At 38.3% G+C, this 21,924-nt stretch overlaps 1 protein-coding gene across 1 annotated transcript in view; it reads left to right on the top strand.

The window, feature by feature from the left end:
- The window catches only part of DYNLT5 (dynein light chain Tctex-type family member 5), a 30,650-nt gene extending 11,439 nt beyond the window's left edge, over window positions 1–19,211 (top strand). Inside the window, exons 4-6 of the mRNA XM_060142547.1 lie at window positions 11,218–11,309; window positions 15,805–15,929; window positions 16,995–19,211. Of these exons, the coding sequence (XP_059998530.1) occupies window positions 11,218–11,309; window positions 15,805–15,929; window positions 16,995–17,198 (421 nt within the window). The 3' untranslated portion in view covers window positions 17,199–19,211. The remainder of the gene's footprint in view (window positions 1–11,217; window positions 11,310–15,804; window positions 15,930–16,994) is intronic.
- Window positions 19,212–21,924: the final 2,713 nt, after the last annotated feature.

The following is a 21,924-nucleotide window of genomic DNA, read 5'->3' as shown; positions in this document are numbered from 1 at the left end:
TGCTGTGGCTAAAACTTCCAAAACTATGTTGAGTAATAGTGGTGAGAGTGGACATCCTTATCTTGTTCCTGATCTTAGTGGAAATGGTTTCAGTTTTTCACCATTGAGAATGATGCTGGCTGTGGGTTTGTCATATATGGCCTTTATTTTGTTGAGGTAAGTTCCCTCTATGCCTACTTTCTGGAGGGTTTTTATCATAAATGGGTGTTGAATTTTGTCAAAAGCTTTTTCTGCATCTATTGAGATGATCATGTGGTTTTTATCCTTCAGTTTGTTAATATGGTGTATCACATTGATTGATTTGCATATATTGGAGAATCCTTGCTTTCCTGGGATAAACCCCACTTGTTCATGGTGTATGATCCTTTTAATGTGCTCTTGGGTTCTGTTTGCTAGTATTTTGTTGACGATATTTGCAACTATGTTCATCAGTGATACTGGCCTGTAGTTTTCTTTCTTTGTGACATCTTTGTTTGGTTTTGGTATCAGGGTGATGGTGGCCTCATAGAATGGGTTTGGGAGTGTTCCTCCCTCTGCTATATTTTGGAAGAGTTTGAGAAGGATAGGTGTTAGCTCTTCTCCAAATGTTTGATAGAATTCACCTGTGAAGCCATCTCGTTCTGGTCTTTTGTTGTTGGAAGATTTTATTTTATTTTTTTATGGTACGTGGGCCTCTCACTGTTGTGGCCTCTCCCGTTGTGGAGCACAGGCTGTGGATGCACAGCCTCAGCAGCCATGGCTCACGGGCCCAGCCACTCCGCAGCATGTGGGATCTTCCCAGACCGGGGATGAACCCGTGTCCCCTGCATTGGCAGGCGGACCCTCAGCCACTGTGCCACCAGGGAAGCCCCTGTTGTTGGAAGATTTTTAATCACAGACTCAATTTCAATGCTTGTGATTGGTCTGTTTATATTTTCTATTCCTTCCTGGTTCAGTCTCCGAAGGTGGTGCTTTTCTAGGGATTGTCCATTTCTTCCAGGTTGTCCATTTTATTGGTATATAGTTGTGTGTAGTAATCTCTCATGATCCTTTATATTTCTGCAGTCTCAGTTTTACTTCTTTTTCATTTCTAATTCTATTGATTTGAGTCTTCTCCCTTTTTTTCTTCATGAGTCTGGCTAATGGTTTATCAATTTTGTTTATCTTCTTGAAGAACCAGCTTTTAGTTTTATTGATCTTTGCTATTGTTTCCTTCGTTTATTTCTGATCTGATCTTTATGATTTCTTTCCTTCTGCTAACCCTGGGGTTTTTTTGTTCTTCTTTCTCTAATTGCTTTAGGTGTAAGTTTATGTTGTTTATTTGAGATGTTTTTTGTTTCTTGAGGTAGGATTGTATTGCTATAAACTTCCCTCTTAGAACTGCTTTTGCTGCAGCCCATAAGTTTTGGGTCATCATGTTTTCTTTGTCATTTGTTTCTAGATATTATTTTATTTCCTCTTTGATTTCTTCCATGAGAAATGATGGGTTTTTACTAGATTGTTTTGGGAGAAATCTGGCTTACTATATGAAGGAAAAAAAAATGAAGCTAGATTCTTACACCATTTGCATGGTAGACTCCAGATGGAAGACTGAAATGTGGAACGCTATAAAGCTAATAGAAGAAAGTATAGAATATCTTTGTGTTCTGTGGGAGGGAAAGATTTATTAAATAAGATCCCAAAATGAAAAACTAAAACCATTAAAAATAAAACTTGATAAATACAACTACAGTAAAACTTGTATCTCTGTTCAACAAAGAATACAATAGACACAGTTTGTAGGCCAGTAGGAGATATATATTTGTAAACTCATGCATATTAACAATTTTTTTAAAAAGCAGGAAAACAATTTTTAATAATCAAAAGAGATGAATAGCAATTTACAGAAGCAAAGCCCAAATGGCAAAGCAGAATGTGAAGAGATGCTTAAAGTCACTTGGAAAGAGAAAAATGCAAATTAAGACAAGATACCATATTACACCCAACTGAATGGCAAAACATAAGAAGGGAGAATAACACCAAATGTTGGCAAGGCTAGTGAGAATAATAGCTTATATAGGCATTCAGCAAAGAAATCTAACAGTATTTAGAAAAAATAGGGATATACATGCCCTATTATCCCCATATACTGAGGACACTGAGGCTTGCTGTGGTAAAGTGACTGGCCAGCATATCACAGTTCCCAGATGACAGAGCAAATCAACTGTGGTTCTCTGACCCTAGAATTTAGAGACCTCATGAAAGTATTTTTATTCGTTACGAGCTAATTGTACCCCACTACCCCTGCCAGATTCATACATTGAAGTCCTAATCCCCAATACCTCTGAATGTGACCTTATTTGGAATAAGAGGTAAACTTAATTACCTCTTATTTAAAGAGGTAATTAAGTTTAAGTGAGTTCATTAGGGTGGGTTCTAAACCAATGTGACTGGTGTCCTTATAAGAAAAGGAAACTTGGACACCAACAGGCCTGGAGGGAGGTGATGTGAAGATACACAGGGAGGAGATGGCCATCCACAAGCCAACGAGAGAGGCCTGGAACAGATCCTTCCCTCAGGGCTCTCAGTAGGAACCAATCCAGCCAACACCTGGTTCTCGGACTTCTAACCTCCAGAAGTGTGAGACAGCAAACTTCTGTTGTTTAAGCCTCCCAGACTTGGTACTTCATTATGGCAGCCCTGGCTAACTATTGCAGTGCAGCTAACCCTTGTACAACACAAGTGTGAACTGTGCAGTTCCACTTACACGTGGATTTTTTTTCAATAGTAAATACTGCAGTACTACACGATCCGTGATTGGAGCTGTGGATGTGGAATCAAGGATACTGAGGAAATGCAACCATGGATACTGAGGGCCGACCATAACTTCTACTGGATTTTCCACTGCAAAGAGGGTCAACACCCCTAACCCCCATGTTGTCAACTGTATCTCTGAAGGAGTGAATGGAATAGCATGAGCTTAGTCGGGGAGTCGAACGGGTGACTCAGAGGCCTGCTCTGCCACCGCTGGCTGGGGTCAATTCCAGTGTGAGCACTTACAAGCTGCTGGTCTTGCATAAGTTATTAAGCCTTCTTTGCCTCAGTTTCTTCCTCTACAAAATGGGATAAAAATAATAGTTGTCCGTTCAGGCATGTTGAGAATTTATTAAAATAATACATGGAAGCACTAGAATAGTTCTTGGCACATCAAAGAACAGAGCAAGTGTTGATCATTATTGTTACATAGAACTTTGGCATCAAACTAGACCTGAGTTTGAATCCCTGATCTTCTGTTAACTACCTACTATTTAATATTCTTTGTCTTAATATATTATCTATGAAATAAGAATAACAATGACTTCATCACTGCATCATGTCTTTTGTTTACTGAACACATTTTTGTTGCCTGGGTTACTGGCATTGTGCTATGTGCCAAAGATGCAGTGGTGAACAAAATAGACTGTCCCTGAACTTGTGGCATTGCCCTTGTCAAGATCATAATGACTTTCACATTGCTGATGCAGTGGTCAGTCCTTCTCAATCTTCTTCACTGGTCCCTCCTCTTCTCCCCAATTTCTTAATGTAGGAGTGCCTCAGGGAGCACTTTGTCCCTTTCTCCCCTTCTTCTCTTGTCCTACACTTGTCCCCTCAGGAATCTCCTCCAGTCTAGTGACTGAACATGGTGCTATGCCCCCAGATGTATATCTCCGGCCCACACATCTCTCCCAAACCCCAGACTCATAGGTCTAACTGCCTATTGACCCCTCACTTCAGTACCTAGCAGACATTGCAAACTCAGCATCTCACAACTTAAATCTTTAACTACCTTCCTTCCCATTCAAGAGGAGATTCCATTGGATCAATTTTGAAAATATATTCAGAACCCAACTACTGGGACTTCCCTGGTGGCACAGTGGTTAAGAGTCTGCCCACCAATGCAGGGGACATGGGTTTGAGCCCTGGTCCGGGAAGATCCCACATGCCGTGGAGCAACTAAGCCCATGCGCCACAACTACCAAGCCTGCAAGCCACAACTGCTGAGGCCACACACCACAACTACTGAAACCTGCATGCCTAGAGCCTGTGCTCCTCAACAAGAGTAGCCACCTCAATGAGAAGCCCGCGCACCGCCACCAAGAGTAACCCCCACTCGCTGCAACTAGAGAAAGCCTGCGCACAGCAACAAAGACCCAACTCAACTAAAAATTAATTAATTAATTAATTAATTAATTAATTTTTTAAAAAAAGAACCCAACTACTTACCACTTACCCCCCGACTTGGTCTGGGTCACTGTATTAGCTTGAGCTGCCATAACAAAATACCACGGATTGTGTGGCTTTAACAATAGGAATTTATTTTCTCACAGTCCTGGAGGCTGGAAGTCTGAAATCAGGGTGCCAGCTTGGTTAGGTTCTGGTGAGGGCCCGCTTCCTGACTTGTAGACGGCCATCTTTTCGCAGTGTCCTTGCATGGAGGAAAGAATGCTGCTGTTTCTTTCTTTTACGTAAGGAGCCCAGTTCTATCAGTTCAGGGCTTCACCCTTACGACTTCATTTCACTTTAATGATCTCCTTAAAGGCCTTATCTCCAATATACTCACATGGGGTGTTAAGGCTTCAATCTATGAATTTTGAAGAGACACAATTTTGTTCCTAGCAGTTACTGCCATCTCCCCTGGATTACTATAAAAGCTTTCTAACTGGAATCCCTGTGTTTACACATGCTGCCCTACAGCCTATTCTCAGCACAACATTTGGAGTTATCATTGTAAAATATAACATGGATCTTGCTATTCCTCTGCTCAAAACTCTATAAAGGCTTCCACTTTATCAGAGTAAAAGCCAAGATTTTAAGATGGCCCACAAAACTCTACATGGTCCAGCTACCTGACACCCTGGTAACCTCATCTCCTTCCACCCTCCTGCTTGCTGCCTCTTCTCCAGCTACTCTGGCCTCTATGCACTTCTTCAAAACTACCAGGCAGCCTTCTGCTCGAAGCCTATGCATGTGCCTTCCTCTTCCCTGACACACCCTTCCCTCCGACATCCACATGGCTCATTTCCTCACCTCCTCCAACTCTTTGCTCAGGGAGATCTATCTTGATCATTCTGTTTAAAATTACACACAACTGCCTCTCTCCCATCCACTTTCAAGCTCCCTTAACTAAGCTCTCCTTTTCCATGTAGCATTTATCATCTTCTAACATAGCATATAACTTACTTGTTTAGTATTTTATTGTCTTTTTTCTGTCTCTTTTCACTAGGTTCCATGAGGGCAGAGATTTTAGTTTGTTTTTGTTTTCTGGGTTTTTTTGTTTTTTGTTGTTGTTGTTGTTTTGAGGTTTTTTTTTGTTTTTTATATCCCAGGGGCCTAGAATAGCACCTGGCACATAGCAGTCACTCAATAAATATTTTTTGACAGTAGAATGAATAATTATTGCATTATCCTAATTCCTGAACACAAACAGGTTAGGTTCACAGTTCCGAGTATGTAAGTCCAGGGTGACTAAGGGCTTTCATCTTGCAGACAAAAGATGCATTTACAGCAAAAAGAAAAATGTTCAAATTTTTAAAACAAGGTATACTTTACCTTCTTGCTGAAACATTCCATTGTGCACCTATTAAAAAAGAAGAAGAACATTATCATTTGCGTTGAACATCTGTTGGGATAGACGACACTCCTTGATGATCTCCATGGCACTGTGGAGGTAACCATGGCACACACACTCCCAGCCTCACCTCTCTGATGATTGCCAAGGGTAATGCAACTTTGAACTGTGCATTCATCCCGGAGCTGCAACAGAAGTTTCATCAGCTGCTCCTGACCTTAACCTCACCTTCTCTTGAATAAAGAGATCCAACAGTGGGCTTCAGACACTAACTCTGACTTTCTATTCACCCACTCAAATTTGTTCTGCTTTGTCAGTCACATATCCTGGATTATCTTCAATCGCTTCAGAGCTAGACTTTTCACAGGTTGCATGGTTCATTCTTTGGCCTTCAGAATCATTCCTACTCTTAAAAATGTATCCCACAAGAACACATATCATGTCATTTTCTCTCCTCTTTCATTTTTGAAAACATATCTTGACTTTTGTTTCCATTACAACCTTTCTCTTACTTGTAAGATGGGACCCATAATGTGAATAAAATATCTTAAAACTATGTAAAAATACGGCAATACTGCTATAAAACTAAATGGCTACACACAACTAAATTACCTTAACAGACAGCTTGTACCTTCCACTGATGGGGGAAGAGTTGGTACGCTTTTGATCTTAAGCATAATAGTCATAAAAATGTCCATAGACATTTTGAGGTGGAAAGTTCCCAAGTGAGGGTTTTTTTGCGGTACGCGGGCCTCTCACTGCTGTGGCCTCTCCCGTTGCGGAGCACAGGCTCCGGACGCGCAGGCCCAGAGGCCATAGCCCACGGGCCCAGCCGCTCCGCGGCACGTGGGATCCTCCCGGACCGGGGCACGAACCCGCGTCCCCGCATCGGCAGGCAGACTCCCACCACTGCACCACCAGGGAAGCCCCCAAGTGAGTTTTGATGCATATTTTGTTTTCTACATCTTGTGTCTCCAGCACAGGAAGTCTTATTTTCCTTTGTATTCCCAGTACTTCCCACTTTGCCTGCCACATGGTGGGCAATAAATAGCTGTTGAAAGAATGAAGCAAAAAGAAAAGAACAAATGTACAAATTTATACCCTGAAGCCTTCTTTTTCTCTGTGCTCTCTGAAATAACCCCACTGGGAGGCAGCACGTGACTTTAATAACAGATTTTAAAAAATAAGAGAGGGTCATGCTTAAATGATTCCATTCAAAATACGGTAGTTCCAGGCATTTCACAGTTACAAATCGAAGAAAGAGGTGATAGTGTGACCTTCTTAAGCTGCTAAATGAATGGCTTCAAGGCTAGCTATCTATTCAAACATTATCTCTTACTGCAGCTTAAAACATCTAAGGCATAATGGCAGTGAAAATGTCTGGAAATGAATTCTTAATAATAATTAGATGGTATTATGGCTGGTGAGATTTAATTGACATTATTGTTTCTATCTCCAACCATCATGACAATAAGACATGCCTTGTACTTATTCTGTGTAATTCAAGGAATGGTCAGCATGCAAATGTGTAAGATGTTTTCAGGAAAACTGAATTTCATGAAAAATAAACATATTCCAACTCCCTAGCTAATTTTTTTGGCTCTTTTCTGCATAATCATAACACAGGCTGTTGGGTTAGCATGGGACACAATGTAAGAGAGTTACTTTTGTTATTGTGTACCAATTTCATGCAGCTATTTCCACAACCAGGCTAATTTCAAGTCTGTCCTGAGCAATGGTACATGTGATTCCAAGTATTAATGGAAATTTATATTGGTTACAAATTGTTACTCTTCTCTCTAGAATAGTATTAGTTCATTTGTTCACTGTTTTCACCAGCAGTTTACACCAGACTTTCAGTTTTCCTGCTTTTACTTTTAAACGACCTTCCTGCCTAAAACTTTACAACTCCTTTGGGCACATTTTGCCAGTTGAAATCCTTTTCTTCCATAAATGCCAACAAGCTGATGAAACACATAGACAGCAAGAACATTTTTCACATTTAAAAAAATCAACTACAGCCTTCCATTCGCAGTGAGATCATGTATCTAAGAAGGATTATTATTATAAACTAGGGAAGGCCTGGTCATAGGCAACAGAAACTCATCCACGTGTAATGTGAAATATACCCAATAAATTTGTTGTGCTGTGAATACAGCACTGGTAATTAAAATTATAAATTTGTTCTTTGAAGCATCTCACATTTTTATCTTTAAAAATTTCAAAGGGCTTGAATAAAGCTGTTTATCAATAGAAAATATGTACATGTTTTTCTAAGTCCGTATTCTGAACTGACATTGGTAATTGCAAGCACTTATAATATTTTATGTCTTCTTTTTGTCTTTTTTCATGCAATATATATTGTATTTTTTCTGTTCAACTTATTCTCTTTTCTCTCTCCCTTCTTCCGAGGCATCTCATTCTAATATAGGAACTATCAGATATCAGTTTCAAAAAATACCATAAATAGGGTTTTTAAAAAAGTAAAATTTTTCTATAACTTACATGAAATTATAGTCTTGGTTGATACATGGTCAGATTTCCAAAGTACAGAAATCAATAGACTAACCAAATATTTTCCTTCTGCATGATAAGGGAAGCCAGGTTAATATATCTGAAATATCTGAAATCTCACTCCCCAAAGCCCCGTCTCTTCCACAAAATTAACTCCAAGTTTTGTGCTCTATTACTTGCAGCATCCCACTTCCAAACTCTGTCAGTTAAAATTTGTATCAGTTATATCTAATGCTTCTTATAAAAATCTTTTTATAAAAAATAAAAACAGTGGCTTAAACAAAATACAAATATATTTTCTCTTACATAAAAGAAGTCTAGAAGGACTAGTCTTCTAGCTTCTGATCTACAATCCATAACGTCATCTCAAGATCCAAGATAGCTGCTGAGCTCTTGCCATCATATCCACGGTCCAGTCATGAACAGGCCCCTGCTGGTTGACTTAGTTGGTTGAATTAATTCTCTCAGAATTTTCACCCATAACTTCCACTTACATCTTATTGGCTTATAAGCCACATGGCCCCAGTAGCACTAAAGAGTCCAAGTATTTGTCTTCAATTTGGAGAGAAATATTCCCACAAACTTCTGGTACTGCTACCAAGGAAGAAGAGAACAACATTGGAAAGCAAATGAGTCCCTGCCACAATGGTCATTATAGTTTTCTTTATAATGATGGAATATTGAAAACAACCTAAATGGCCTGGTTAACTAAAATGCAGTATGTTCATAAATTAAATACTGTCTTGATATTTAAAACATGGATGCAGATTACTATTTATTGACATAGTTATCTGCTATATATTTCTGAGTGAAAAAAAAACAGCGTCTATAATAGATCCCATATGTAAAATCATGTCTGAAAAGTTTTTTTAACATTAAGAGTGGCTAGATAATCACTGAGGTTAGTACTTTTTTGTGTAACTTTACTTTGTTCTTTATACTTTCCTGTACACTTTGAAATTTTTACAATGAGCATACACGGTTTACAGATTGCTGTAGAAATAAAAAGGCACTGTACGAAATCACCTTCAGTATTTCAAAAAAAAGTCACTCTAAAAAACTTTCTATTTGCACAGCAATCTTCAGCCAATGGGGTTTTGAAGCTGCCCTTATGACAGTTACCAATATCATACTGATAATATTACAAACTGCACTGGATATCATTTTTTTTAGTAACATGGCAATAACAAAGCAATAGTATCCAAAGCAAAAAATCATTACTTGCTTTTTTGTGTTAGACTTCTACCTCTGCTAATTTGAGTTTTATACAAACTCTACTTCTCCTTCTATGAGTTTTTAATATGGCGTTTAGTAGAAAAGAAATAGGGTTTTATTAACATCTTCTTATGTTTGTGCAAGTAACTTTTAATTGCAGCAATTAATTATTTCAGGTAGTCATTGCCCCTATCTCCATTCTATCAGATATGATCATATTTGAAACTTTGTTACAGAGGTAAATAGAGTATTTGAAATCTAAGTCTGCCTTTCGTATGTGTATGCAGTTAAGCACTTTGCCAGTTCCCTTTATCGCTGAAATGGGCAGAATAATGACTCTTTTACTTCCTTAAAGGGGGTATTTTAAAGATAAAATGAGACAATTGATGGAAAATATTTTGCAGAAAAAAAGTAGCATATACAATATTGGGGCAGGCTGGCTTATCTTAAAATCAAGGGGCTTATGCAACATTGGTTTTTCTAAGCAGAAGCTACCATCTTTGGCGCTGCTCACAACACCTGCAGCCAACGTGGCTAAATAGGTTGGTTGCTACTTCAAAGGGCAGCAGAAAATTGAGGAAAGCAGGTGTTATAAGAATGGAGACTAACTCACTAATCCAGAAATCCATTGTGGAAAAGCAGCCGTAATGTCTTACATCACTTTCTTAGGCTGGGTGGGTAAACCTTAATTTATTGTTTAAATTGTATTAAATGATTTTTAAAATATAATATCCGTGATTTTCTTAAAATAGCAATTTTCAGGAAGCTCACTAACTCCCAACAGCTCAGAACTAAGTATTTAAAACTCCTTGCAGAGAGAAAAAAAGTCCCCAAAGATTAAGAACAAATATCTCATTCTCATTTAATTAAAGCAAAAACTTAGCCTGCTTATAAAAGTAATCACTCTGAAAACACACACACACACGCACACACGCACACACACACTGTTATATCATCTCCTTTGAAATGATATCGGTCTTAACCTCCGTTTCACAGGTGGAGAGAACTGGGGTAGAGATCTGAGACTGCCATTAGTGACAGCTGAATTTTCTCTGATTAAGTAGTGCTGGAGGGACTTTAGGGGTTACTCTTCATTTGAGTCTCCTGTTCAGCACCTGGATACGCTTATATTGCCTTGGTAACCAAGCCAAATCCCTTTCTTAATGTTGAAAAGGGTGATTGATGCTTATTGATTACTATAGTTTGGGTGAATTGCGGTTTCTCTCATCATGTAGATGAGTTTCTCGTTTTTCTTTTTTCTACTAAAGGGATTTTGTGAGGTACATTTAATAGTAAACTCCTTATAATCCCCCATGTATGTAAAGAGCTTGTTGCCCAACATTTTAAGCTTCCTCACTTTGAGGAGAGACTTTTGCACCTGCAGTAGAGATGCAATTGACAATAGCTTTTGAAACGTGTACAGTCAGCCCTCGGAATCTGCTGAGCATTGGTTCCGGGAGCCCCCCACGGATACCAAAAGCAGTGGATGCTCAAGTCCCTTATATAAAATGGCGCAGTACAGTTGGTCCTCCATATCCATGGGTTCCACATCCGCGGATTTAACCAACTGAAATACGTGACTGGATGAATCCCTGGATGCGAAGGGCTGACTGTACATACTCCATTAGCCCACAGATGGAACAACCCATGAATACTTTCGTGATAATCAAATGCCCAGGCACTGCACTGGGCTTCAACCACTATATTGAGACATGCTCCAAGTGACTTCTCTACACTGGTAATATTTCCATCTCTAAAATGTTTTAGACTTTAAATGTATTACCAGGATATTTACAGGGGACTTGCTTGAAATATTTTTAGAGAAAACATAAAACTTCTGTCGCATCTTTGCTAAGAGCAACATGGTGTTTTGCTATTATTGTTATAGTAACTGTTGAAATTTGTTTTCTCCTTGCTTTTAGCTCTCTGAGTACAGTGTCTTATATGGATGAACCTAGCCAACATGAAGATGCCTCTCACCTCGCAGTTCAGATGGAAAACACCTACCAACTGGGTGTGTTATTTTATCACTCCATCCTATTTAAGACTTCCAATTTTATGGGTGATATTTACTTAAAATAATATCTGATAACCTGGCATTGTCTTCAATGCTAGCACAATATAAGGGATCTTAATTAATTGGGTGATTTGGTATTGCTTTAATTTCTTCCTCTGCACAGTGGGACCAGTATCCATTGCCTACTTTTCTTTATCAGTATTTTCTAAATACCAAGCAAGTCACTGGGCGGCACTGAGGTGTAGTTGTATTACTGAATTAAGGAGTTCATTGGGTATTTCTTGTGGAGTTTTTTATATCTACTTGAGTTAAATGAAAGAGATATGCATTATAGTTTTATCAAACAAAACCAACCAAGGTTGCTGATGGGTGGAGAAAAAAGCCTTAAGACAAAGGCAAATGATTCCTGGTCCCCTGTTGCCAATGTTTATCTTTTCCCGCAGAGGTTTTGGGTCTTTGAAAACAAAAATCTTTGCACCTGCCCCTATACTCCAGGTGGAGTCCACAGTGACTATCATTCCCCATTCACATTTCTTCATAGAACTACTTGCTTTCTCTAAATGAGTACCTTCTCACTATTATCTGAATCCGTATATAATTACTGCTGTATAGAAATTCCGCAGAGACTTACCAGGAAGACTCCATGGGCCAGAGTGGTTTCATCTGTGGTCAGTTAACCTCAGGAAAATTATAGACCATCAGCACATCCCATTAGGCCTTCTAGCCAGTTTTCTACAGTAATCCCCAAGACGACATGGAGTATAAGGCTCCATAATTAGTCTGTCTACTGGTATTTTCACAGTGCCTATGGTAGACAGCTAATATTCCTGCCAACCAAGATACATTTATACTCCTTCTGGTAGCCTGACCCAGTTTCCTTTGGGGGAGCCCGACCACTGCCATCATTATCACTTTTGGTCCATAGCATCCTCCTGAAGCTGACACTGGCTTCAGAGATGTAACAGTGACTGATTTGGGGATTTGGTCAAGGCCATCAAAGCCTTTGAGGTTCAATTCAGAAAATGTTGTTTGGGCTGTTGAGGAAGCAGTTCATATCCTGAAACTGGAAAGAATAAGGGCTTATGGCAGCTTTGGCCATCTTGCCCTCACATGAAGCCTGAGACCACGTCCTACATCCAGCTGTGTACTCTTAGACTTTTCAGTTAGGCAAAGTAAGTTTGGGTCAGGTCTTCCTGTAACTAAAAGAGCTTTGCCGTTCGTGCCTATGACTCTGGGCTCTGCATGCTAGAAGGCTTTGAATCTGATTTTCACAAGATAAAGCATTTGAAATATGAAGCCCTGTGTTTCTTCTTCAAAAGGATCTATTTTCATAACATTTCTCCAAATAAACTAAACTGTCTAATCAGTTTTAGAAGTACTGAGTGTTGAAGCAAGTTAGAAAAGTAATTTTAGAAATAGCTTAGTATAAAGTATTTTCCATATTTTCTTTCAGAAAGTTATGTGAATTATTCTTTTGTGATTAAAGTCTTTTATACATGACAATCCATTTTTAAAGCATTTAACTAGCTATTTTGTTAATAATCAAAAATGTATTTCCACTTCCACTTGTTTCTGGGTTTATTTTGCATCTGAAAGAAGGTAGTCTGTGGGCCTTTGGCAAACATTTTCTCCTATCTATACAATGAATACTGACCAGAAGAGTGAGGAAAAACTCAATCACCAGTATCACTGTGTTTACTTTTTCACATGCATCATGTAAACACATCTTAAATGTTTAGCATGTTTTTCCTCCCTTTATCTAAGTAATTACAGCCACCAAGAATGAGATAAATTATAATTTTTAAAAAGGGGGAATGGAAGAATGAAAACATATTTCTTATAATAAAAGCCACTTACCTCTTCCCATTAATTAATTACTGAAACATGAGTACAGAAGAAAATACGAGCTGTAGGGTCCAATGTATATGAATCTGAATGCTCATTTTGCCTATTCCTAAATAAATGATGTTTGAGCAAGGGATTCAGCATCCTTGAATCTCAGTTTCTTCATCTGCAAGTAGAGATAATAGTCCACACATCTAGGGATACTGTGAGAATTAAATGAACTATTGTATTTAAATTGCTTCCCCATTCAGTATGTTATTGTTTCTCAAACTGACTGACTCTAGGTCTTCACCTTAGATCACTAAGAAGAAAAGCCTTCTATGACATCCAACATAATTTCCTATTAAGTATGGAATGAGTTCTCCACAGGACTTTTTCTGGAGCAATGACTATAGAGGTACCTGATTTTTTAAAAACACTGTGAGCACCACGTCACACAAGGGCTATAGGGGGCCATCTTTGCTGCCACATCGAGACAGTCCACCTGAAGCCAATTACTGAAAAATAGAATCTAAAGACAGAGAGAGAGACATCGTTTGAACTCAACTCCCGTGAGATGAGCAGGCCCTGTCACCAGAGGCTTTGTTGGACAGAGTCTGCCAATCTCTCAGTGCTGACTTTGCTCCACCCTACAGGGTCCTTCCCGCCTGTGGAGGCCTCACTACATCCCTCCTTTACACTGTTGCCCATCTTGCTGCCTTCTCAGCAAGAGCAATCCCTGTCTCTTTGCTCAGAATAAGGTAGCAACAATAACAGCTAAAACACTCTTAATAACAAAGCTCTAATGAGTGGCTTTTTTGTGTGGCAGGCACTGTTCTGAGCATTTTAAATACTTCGTCTCATTTAATCCCAACAAAAAACAATATGTGATCATTCTTATCACTATTCCTTTTTGGGAAGCTAAGACACAGATATATTAAATAACCAAATTTTTATCTATTCTCTCTTAAATCTATTTTTATGGACAAGTTTCTCTTTCTTTTTTTTTTTTCCATCCTGATACTTCTTCAGATCTTTGCTTTTTGACTTCTAAAGACGTTTTTTCCTCCTAAAGAAAAAAATTTGCTCTAAAAAAAAAATGAAAAAAAGCTTAGGCATTCACATTAGTTGATTCTGAAAGCTTCAGGAGCTTGTTTTGGAAGTCAAATGCTGAATATTGACTCTCTCTCTTTGCCTCTCAGCATCCCAGCCTGAGTAAGGCAATAGATAATTCTGGCTGTATAGGGCCAAGGTCACAAAGAAGTGAGAAAAGAAAAGTTTACTACCATATTTAAAATTCTTTTCAGAATAGAATCTTGTTAATGAGATTAAAAAGACAAACCTGAGCAAAGTGCAGAAAGGGCATTGGTGCAGCTGGACAGTGGGAGCTACTAGAAACTGAGACTCAGGTGCCCCCAGGATTCCATCTTTCCAGCCCTAAACTGTGTGAGGCTCCCTCTCTCACCGTGGCCTGGCTGCCTTCCCACTGTGAGAAACAGCCTCCAGCAGTTCCTGAGAGTCACGTGTCATAACTTTTAACACCAAAAAGAGACTGACTTTTTTTTTTTTTCCTAGCTCCAATTTAAAATAAAAATTCCAAGAAAGGACTCTAATTGGCCTGGCTTGGGGCAAGTCCATCAAGGGCCAATCAACCATGATCTGGACTTGGGCTCAAAGAAAATGATGGTAGAGCCTAAAGAACCACATGGTTAGAGTGGGAAGAGGACCAGTTCCTTCCATTTGGGAGATGCTGTTCCCAAATCACAGGGAGGAGTACTAAGCGTAGGTGGACAAACATATGCACTGAAGGAATTTACTATTTTCTGAAGGGAACAATGCCTACGGTCGCTATAATACCTGGCCGAATTAAGTTCCGTGTGAATGATACAGGTCAAGTTAAGGTAAATGCCATACGAGAGCTTGGTAGGAGGGAGTGAAAAAGAGAGGTACCAATCTAAAGGACATAGTCTATTTAATTTAGTCCAAGCTGTTAGTATCATTTTTTAATTTCTTAAGTAGGAAGGGAGAAACCACTCTCAAATTTAGCCTCATTTCACTAGCGTATGCAAGTGGAAATCTTCTAAAACATCCACAGGATGGTGACACAGTAGGTGTCTGGGGGCTTGCCTACTGGGGCTGGTGCCTTAGCTCTGACCCCATGAAGCAAGAGCAACCAGGACCGACCCTTCATAGGTTTATAACTGCTTGTCGTTCTCCTGTAGAACAGAGATTCCTGCTGACTCAATACTGGGGTTAATTTTCATACTCGTAGCAGATGTCTCTGTTTTACTTGTCCACATTCATTCCCCAGGCTGATTTAAATTTAATTGAACAATTCATGTATAATCATCAAAATAAAAATACTATTAGCTGAGCCCCAGGAGGCTGACCTAACTCAACTCTAGGCACGGGCTGTCACCTTCTGGTTAAGTTCAGCCGTAGGGAAACTTCAGCAGGAAGAGAGGAGTGTGAACCCTTGCCTTTGGGCTCATCTTGGGCTGTTTGCATCTATCAACAGAAGGACATAAGCTACTCTTAAGGGAGCCCTCTCCACATGGCTCTTCTGGGATCTAGTTCCCTTCTCAGACCCCTCTTTCAATAAAGCTATGGGGTAGATGGATATGATTTGAAATTACTTCTTTGAAAGAAATTCCATCTGTATTTTCAGGTCCTACCAAACATTTTCCTGTTGTCATTGTCAATCATATTCTGAAAGATGTGTTAACTAACTACCTACAAGAAGAAAAATATGAACCAGAGCTCTGTAGACAGATGACTAAAACAATTTCTGAGGTATGCTTATGATTTCCCAAAGTGTTAACTATGATGAGAATAGTTGTTGAAAGCACAACCCCCTACTTTTTGATGAAGGCAATTAATTTGCAGTAGCAGTAAAACTGCTTATTTTTATTTTATAAAAATATTTATTAGGTCATATTCTATGTTTGTCTTGTGTGTGTAAAAAGCCTTTGTCTAATACAATTATTATGGGCATCACTTGCATGTATTCTGTTTAAGAAATATATAAAACTGCCCCATTTATTAAAAAGTTTTTATTGTAAAAAATACACTTTAATAATCATTTTTTCTTCCCCAAGGCACCTTCTTTGTATGCCATCAAATGCAAACATTGTGGCCTTTAAATACCTTTCTATTTTTATCAAATAAAATGCTGGCACTCCATCAGGTTTTCTCTACTTTCTTTTTTATTACAAACTCTCTAATAAGCATTCACGATTAGTCATATTACAGGAGACTCCAGCTGTATGGTCCCTTAATTAGACATGAACAAGAGGGTATAACTCAAATGCCAACATTCTTTGAAGAGAAGCCATCTCAACATAGATTTTCAAAGAATGTAATAAATCCATTAAACTCTATTCTCTGGATTATCATTTTTCCATGTGCCTTAGAAAACGTAGATTTCTTGCTTGGGCTATCATTTTGTCCCTAAATGTCCTGTCTTGTGAGGCCAGTGCTTGAAGGAAATTATAGCTACCATTCTACAACAGTTAAAAGGATCCAAGGGCTTCCCTGGTGGGGCAGTGGTTGAGTGTCTTCCTGCCGATGCAGGGGACATGGGTTCGTGCCCCAGTCTGGGAAGATCCCACATGCCGTGGAGCGGCTGGGCCCGTGAGCCATGGCCGCTGAGCCTGCGCGTCCGGAGCCTGTGCTCCGCAACGGGAGAGGCCACAACAGTGAGAGGCCCGCGTACCGCAAAAAAAAAAAAAAAAAAAAGGATCCAAAATGTATCATGCTGTTTTCTTCAGTTAAATCCACTATATTTATGAGGAAAATTAAGACTCTTACATTTCAATGTGACTAAGTGAGGATGTTTTGTTTGCTTTTAATTTCTAGATTATTAAAGCCCAGGTCAAGGACTTGATGATTCCACGATATAAACTAATTGTGATGGTTCACATTGGACAACGGACTGGCCAGAGCATACTGATTGGAAGCAGATGCCTCTGGGATCCTAAAAATGATACCTTTGCATCTTACATTTTCAGAAATTCTTCTCTGTTTGCTCTTGCAAATGTCTACACAGTTTACTTTGAGTGACTGAAAACAAGAAATCTAGTTCATACTTTTTAAATCAAGAAATAGGCTGTATCTTTGTACACAAGTTTCACTGCCCAGACGTTTGAGAAAGACACAACACTAATATTTCAAACAATTGGAAGTTTGGGGACTTTTTCATACTCTTGTAAGTATGAAAGAGTATACTTACTCTTTGGGGGAGAGAAGGTGGCACAAGAAAGAATCTTGTTTATCCAAAGAAGGAACTAAGTCTTGGTTCTGCTGGATTGTTTTTTCATAGACATAGATTCTTATTAAATATTCCCTTGGGTACTAATTATTTTAATTACACTTTAATTAGAGAGTTAGAATTCCCTGCATTTTTCTTTTAATGAAGAGAAGTCTTAAAAAATATGGCTATATACCCTGACCAATAAATGACGGTAGCATATTCAATGTGGTATACACAAATGATCAATGGTACTCTGTCTCAGTGCTGTGTATAAAAGAATACTGATTTTCATTTTGTATTTAATAAGTTAAGCAGCATTCATTAACTGCAATTATTGTTATATGTACCTGACAGTTGAAACTGCTAATGTAGAATTAATGATTTCATAACAATTATCGTAGTCCCACAGGACTGCTAGCTAAAACTAGAAGCTCTTGTGGGTTGCCTGCACTTTACAAAATTGTGGGAGAACCAAATATTAGCTCTTCAATAATGGAAGCAACAAAATAAAAATAGGCTTTTTAGGGCACTGAAGTAGAGGTTGTGATATTAAATATACATGATGCTGAATAGTAAGTGTATCTTTAACATAAAATCGTGTATTGGAAAGAGACACTGCTTTTAAATATACACTGCCTGATACACCTTTCAATAGGTTTCCTAGGCTAACAGACTTTTACACAAAATATATAGCTGGCAGCTTAACAGATAAAATGTGTATTTACTATTTTGTTCCTATGAATTTAATACTAAAGTGACCCAGTGTGGTTTTGAATGGATGGCACTAAAATTTACAGGGCTGCAATAGCTTATTATTCTGTGGGTTAATGTAGCTTATAACATGGATCATTTATTTTTATGGAGCCTTCAGCCCTTTGTGTGCATGTAAAATGGTGCTGTGACATTGTTCTTGGATGGTAAGTGGTCTGCCTAGAGGACATTTGTTAAAGGTCAAAGATGAAGTGTACACATATGGAGAAAATTAGCAACTCTATAGTCCTAAGGAAAAAATGATGTGTAATTCATATCAAAACGAATTTAACAAATGGGAAAATAGTCAGTGCTTTATAATCATGTACTGATGTCTTATTTTTCCCTCAAGATGATGTGTATTTTTTTTTTAAGTATACTTTTTAAATCCCTTTTCTTCTCTTTGTTCTGGCTTTTAAGGTAGAGTTTCAAAATGAATTAGTCAATTTTCATTGTTTTTTTTTGTTAGTACCTTAGTGGGAATATGTCTGTGTAATAATTTATCACAACCAAGATTTGTCGATCTTCATAGCCAGTGTTGAATCTGGATTAGATCATAAGTACAGTACATAAGTGAGTTTTATATATTCACTATACATTTATGAACATCTCTCCTCTTAGAACAATAGCAGGGGAAATCATATAGCAATTTTGCATGAATAAATCAGTATGAAGGAAATTTTTTTAGTATGTAGAAAGTCCATTATAAAAATGTCCTTATTTTTTAGAGTTATAAAATCTCAACCATGAGATAGTTTCTTACCATCTGTCTTAGGCTGTATAAGGATTCAAAACCTTACAATACAATGGCAGTTAAAAATCAGAAAAAGGAAGCGGTTTGCCAGCATATTGCTGTGTACTGTAATTCAGGTAGTCAATGATGAATTCTAGCAATTATATAACAGCATAAAAATATGTAGTAAAAACTTACTAATTGTAACTAACTTGGAGGAATGCTGATTATTTAAAAAAAGCTTTGTGATGGGAACTTTTGATAGATATGTTAGCTAACACCTATTCCAACCAATAAATGTATCAAATTAACATGCTGTATACCTTAAAATTATACACTGTTCTGTCAATTATATCTCAATTTTAAAATAAACATTTTTTAAAAAAAGAAATGACACTAACTTTGAGGGAATTGTTTTACTTTGAAATCCACTGAACTCTCCTGGTGTTTTTTCTTCTCAATAGATGTTCCCAAAGTGCCGTCCCTACCTCACAGCCTTGACTCATGCTTGTGCCTAGCTCAGAACACCCTCCTTCCACTTAGAGCAGCTTCCTTCAATTTTCAGCATTAAACTCAGGTGTCACCTTTTCTCTAAATCTTTCTCCATTCATTTCTCCCCTCCCATCCTCTCTCTTCTTTCATCACTCTCATGGCTGAGCCCCTGATTCTTCTCTAGCTGAGTTTTAAATAACAGCTTTGTTTCCCTTACTAGATTGAAAACATCTTGAGTATATGGACCACATATCCTGACAACACCTAAGAATAAAATGTAATACATCTTAACTTTTCAAGAAAGAATCGCAAGCACTGATAGTACTATGCTACATAATTACCAACCAAAAAGGTAATAGGACACAGAGTTCAACCCTAGAAGACCTAGGATCCTATAGGGGTGATAAGTATACAAGTGACCATGGTACAGGCTAGAATATGTTTTCATAAGAAAAGTCCAGAATATCTTTATATAATTAAAGGAATCAGGGAAGGCTTCATGAAGGAAGAAGCACTTATCTATACTATGAAGGTGACAAGTAGAATTTCAACAGACACAGAAGTTCAGAATACAGGAAGAAGTCTAGACTGGATAAAACACAGTGTTCATGAATGAAGATAAGTGGTCGGAACTATGATTGGTAACCTGAAAGTCTGAGTATGAAAATGACACTCAGACCATGGGTAGCCATCAAAGACTTTTCATTAGGCTGATTGTATACATGAACTGACTCTTTAAGAAGATGAATGCATCAGTAAAGAGCAGGAAGACCACTTAGGAGAAGTGACAGGTAATGAGGGGCTGAACTCAGCGGTGCCATTGAAATGGAAAGGAGAAGACAGTTGTATGAACATTTTAGGGACAAAGTGTACATAATCAGGCAAAGAGGAAGGAGTCAGAGGTAATTAAGGCAAAGTGAAAAGGTGGTTGAAAGTTTCAAGCTCTGATGTTTGCAGCCTCAGGTCTGAGTCCTTCCATCCCAGTCACTAGTTAAGTGATCTTAAATAAATCAACAACCCCACTCTGTTGCAGCTTCCCCATCTTAAAGTACAGTAATGATAGTTCTGGTACCTACCTCACAGGGTTTTAGTGAGAATTAAATCCATATGTTAGCTAAGCTCTTCACAGCACCATGCCAAAAAGGAAGCCCTATGATTGCAGCTCCTATGATTGCAGTTGAAAGTCTGAGTCCGAGTAACCAGATCAATGGTCCTCCTAGCAAAAATGAGGTCAGCAGGAAGAATTTGAAGACTAAAATACTAAGCTTGATTTTGCACTTGTTGAATTTAAGTTAATAATGGGACATTCAGTTGGAGATTGCCTCAGGCAGCTGAAAAAGTGGGACTGGAGCTGAGTTACAACATCAAGGTGAGAAATTTAGACTTGGCAGACATCCATACTGAGACCTAATATCTTCCTCCTGCTTTATAAAATATTCATTAGCAGCAGCTTCAGCAAGTATAGTCAGTACTAGTAGCAAATTACTGAAAATTCAGTTAACTCTAGGAATGTCAGCAGGAAACCTTCACCAAAATCAAGAGAAATTTTTCCCAAAATCAAAATTAAATGATACCTTCTTTTTTTTCTTCATTAAAAACAAAATTCTATATGATGGGCTTCTGTTGTCAGACACCACAAGAAATATAAAGGTTCAGTCCTAAATACATCAGCACCTTAAACAGAAGGGTCAATGCTGTTGTCTGATGTCATCCTTAGTAAAACAACCTTAAAGAAAACACATAATAAAAGGCCCTTACAGATTATGTGTCGGGAAATTGAGCTATCTCAGCTCATTGATTCTTTAGAAACTCTTGGGAATTATCCAGTACGTGGGTGAGTTTACAAAACAACAGTTGAGAAATCAGAACTTTTAAATCTAGCCATTTTAGAGAGTGAACACTTTCCTTTTGGGACCATGACTTGACCTATCTTTCTAGATATTATCAAAAAATGAATTAAGAAAACTCAATATTAAATAGTATTGATAATTTACTGTGCTTTTTGCTCCTGAAATTCTTAAATAAGTGGTCTGCCCCACGGCCTCTGACTTTCTCTGCTGCTCTCACTTCCACCTCCTGCAATCCAGATCTCAGCCCCACCAATATGTTGCTTTCACAAACACTGGAAGTGGTGCCTGGGGCCAAATGTGCTAAACATTCCTCCAGCTTCTTTCCACCTCTGTTCTCTTCTGAATTCATTTCTTTTGAGCAGCAATGTGATATAGGTTTGATTGTTTGCTTGTTTGCTTGTTTGTTTGTTTTAAATTGCAGATTTGACAGACATATATCTCATTTTAGCTTCTAGACCTTACTAGCGGTGTGACTTTGGGCAAAGTGACTAGTGTCTGCAGCCTCAGTTTTCTCAAAGGTAAAAATCATTGTAACAGTGATTGCTACTTATAACTGATCAATGATCAGTGATCACTACTTCTGTTGTTGCTGTGAAGACTGAAAGGGAAAGTGTATGTAAAACATCTGACCCATCGTGGAAAGCTCCCTCTCTACCTCCAACTTCTTTATGGAGAACCTGTTTTCCTAAAGAATTGAGCATATATTTTAGC

The sequence above is a fragment of the Lagenorhynchus albirostris genome, chromosome 2 (assembly GCF_949774975.1).
Source record: "Lagenorhynchus albirostris chromosome 2, mLagAlb1.1, whole genome shotgun sequence".
Lineage (NCBI taxonomy): Eukaryota > Metazoa > Chordata > Mammalia > Artiodactyla > Delphinidae > Lagenorhynchus > Lagenorhynchus albirostris.
This window is presented reverse-complemented; position numbering and strand designations above follow the sequence as displayed.